General features: G+C 44.3%; 1 protein-coding gene across 1 annotated transcript; it reads right to left on the bottom strand.

Moving 5' to 3' along the window:
- Nucleotides 1-953: 953 nt before the first annotated feature.
- SARC_11635 (hypothetical protein) lies at nucleotides 954-2,445 on the bottom strand (the record flags this gene model as incomplete). The annotated part of the gene is made up of 2 exons (XM_014294271.1): nucleotides 954-1,283; nucleotides 1,624-2,445. Coding segments are annotated over 2 exons (1,093 nt in total), but the record flags the coding sequence as incomplete, so codon positions are not given.
- Nucleotides 2,446-2,936: the final 491 nt, after the last annotated feature.

The raw sequence follows: 2,936 nt of genomic DNA, 5'->3' as shown, positions 1-2,936 counted from the left end.
GTCTCTCAAAGTCAATATGTAAAAATACATATTTCAAAAAAAAATATAAACACCATGTATTTTAAAAAATATATGAAAGCTACGTACACCAACACGATTTTACACTCAACATTGTCAAATGTCCTCAAAAGTCAACAAGCTAAACTAATAGTAATTTAGTTTTAAAATATATAAAAAAGTCCGATAAAATTGGAGACGGTATTAAATTTTTATCCAAGAGAGTATGCGGATCCAAAGTTAAAAAAATAAAATTCAACTTATATTTTGTGATAAAAATAAATATAGAAATTTAAAGTTAGCCACGTCCCCACCGGAGTTCATCCTCCAAAGTTCAATGCCTCTACATAAGTCTCTCTAGCAGTGATTGATTCTGCGATGGGTGTGGCCGTGTAGGCGTGGCTGGAGTGTGTGGCTATTTGGCTCTGGCCAGTGAGTTTGTGAGCCCTCAGCCCTGGCCCATGGGACTGAATCATCTGACATATCTGCCATGTAAGTGACCACAGTGACAGTGACGGGCACGGCTGACGACTGACGAGTGACGACTGACGAGTAACGGCCGACGGCTGGCGAGAGAGTCTGAACCCTGAACTCTGCGAGACTATGTTTGGCAGACTAACGGATTGACGGGGACACACTATAGTATGATTGCATTGATTTAGCGCATTGATTGCCTAGGAATTGGAATCCTGTGATCATTGTTCTATATACTATCGCACATTTCAATCACCCCCCTTAAAATCGTTCGTAGCGATGTCAATAGCAGTGAAGGGGAGATCTAGTTGTAGTGGACGTATATTCTACTAGTCAAACCGAATGATAGTAAATGTTGCTACCAACATATGCAATCGTGGGGACTGATGTAGAGGCCGAAGTTTGTGCTTGACTTTGAGTAATGCCATTAAAGTATGGGCATGCTCCGGTAAGCTACGAGATTCTCACTCAGTGCAACACCGCGCTTACATTCATAACCTTTTACTTTTATTATTTATATATATACATATCCTCGCTACTACTATTTCTTTTTGGAGGTCGCATCCATGGAATTACCAAGATACACAACTATAAGAAGCAAAGCTAAGGCTAGAGATCCAGCTCCACACCCAATCATTGTGCTCGCCCAGCCTAGTCTAGTCAAAGCAATGGGAGCTACGATGGAACCAGCCACCGTCACAACTATGTTGGCTGTGAATAAAACGCCATAAATAACTCCTGGCTTGTAGGGCCACTTCTTCACTACAGACCCTGGAAAGATCGCGTACACTCCCCCGAGCGAGGAGAAGAGACTGGTGGTGTGCATGGCGTAATAGAAAGTGTGGAATGAGTACAAAGTACCTGGACTAAAAGAATGGTATTAACATGCCTGCCTCAATACCAACTCACACACAATTGCAAGCTGCTCAAGTACGCGAAAAGCCGAGATCGCTTCTAAAACGATTCAATATCAACATGCAGGCATGAACATAGACCACAGTAAGTCAATTAAATATACCGCTTCTATAGACACCCATCCAAGCATACAACAATGGCACCCATACAAAAATCTCCGATTGATATCCACAGGTAGGAATAAAACCAGGAGTTACAACTGAGCATATTAACAGAAGGGTGCATGTCGCCACATACCCGCACACCCAGGCGAAGAAGGCTGCCTTGCCCAGAAACCTCGTACAATAAAAGGTTAGCAACAGGAATGTGAACACGCTCGTCAGCGCCGTCGCCGTCCTCCTGAACCCGTAGAAGTCAAACAACCGGCCGTATACAATACGGCCCAAAGCGTTAAATATACTCGCACACGCCCCAACGCTCGACAGAAACAAGTCCGAGGAAATGTGCGCTCCCTCGGGCGAGTTTCCGAACAACTTCCAATTGGCAGACACAAAGGTCGACCCCCAGCCACACAAGCCAAAGCAGAGGTAAAGTAGCACAAAATCGCGCGACACAAACACCTTGGACGGCGCCAGCGCGAGGATAGGCTGGTCCAGGTCAAACACTTTACTGCCTGCGCGGTAGTGGACAATGACTTCTTCGTCATCGTCTTTTTCAGGTGGGGCGGTGGTCCTGGTATTTGCGGGGTCGGTGGGCTGGTGCAGGGATGAGTTGCCGTGCCCATCGTCTGTGGGAATGGCCTGGTATGTACCATAGCTATCACTACCGCTGGCTGTGTGGTTGGCATGCAGCGCGTTGTCTGTCACGGGGGGGTTGCATATAAAGAAGCACATGAGGATCTGTATACAGACATACACCGTGGCCAGTAAGCGTAGCAGGTCAGGCAAGCGGTCGGTGACTTCTCGAGGGCATCCGTACTCACAGGACAGTCCATCGGGATTGATATACCACGATTGAATGGGGTTGAAAATACAGGCTCCCAGGCCAAACCCAGCCACAGTAACCCCTGTGACGAGTCCTTGGGATTCGGGGAACCATTTCCAGCCGGCTGCCTGTGAGTGAAGGAGAGTAAGAGGATATAGAGTGAGGTAGCTGGATACGAAATTACCAATACGGTAGAGTTGAGAAACTGTTTAAAGGCTGAACGAAAGGCGAGTGTAGCGCACCAACAAGGGAAGAATCGATTGATCATACGTTGGCATGATGTTAAATATATAGCTATATATTTACGTATACAAATGTAACGATGTGTGCAATTGCAGACTTGGGGTACCTATATGTGCTTGTAGAATATATTCACAGAGACAGAAAACACTTACTATATACAAATATGAATATGTAAGACCAATTGAGAAAATACAAGGATACATATGTCATACTGAATATATAGATATATAAACCGAAAAACATTTCAAAGCTTCAATGAGTTCTCAGAGTATATTTAATCACAAATAGACAACGAAAAGGATGTCCATAGGTATACATCCATAACAACCACACGCACACACACAAAAAAACATAGCAAGATATACATGTATATATTCTTATTA

The sequence above is a fragment of the Sphaeroforma arctica genome (assembly GCF_001186125.1).
Source record: "Sphaeroforma arctica JP610 unplaced genomic scaffold supercont1.1800, whole genome shotgun sequence".
Taxonomy (NCBI): Eukaryota; class Ichthyosporea; order Ichthyophonida; genus Sphaeroforma; species Sphaeroforma arctica.
Note: the sequence above shows the minus strand (reverse complement) of the source record. Positions and strands in the feature narration are given on the sequence as shown.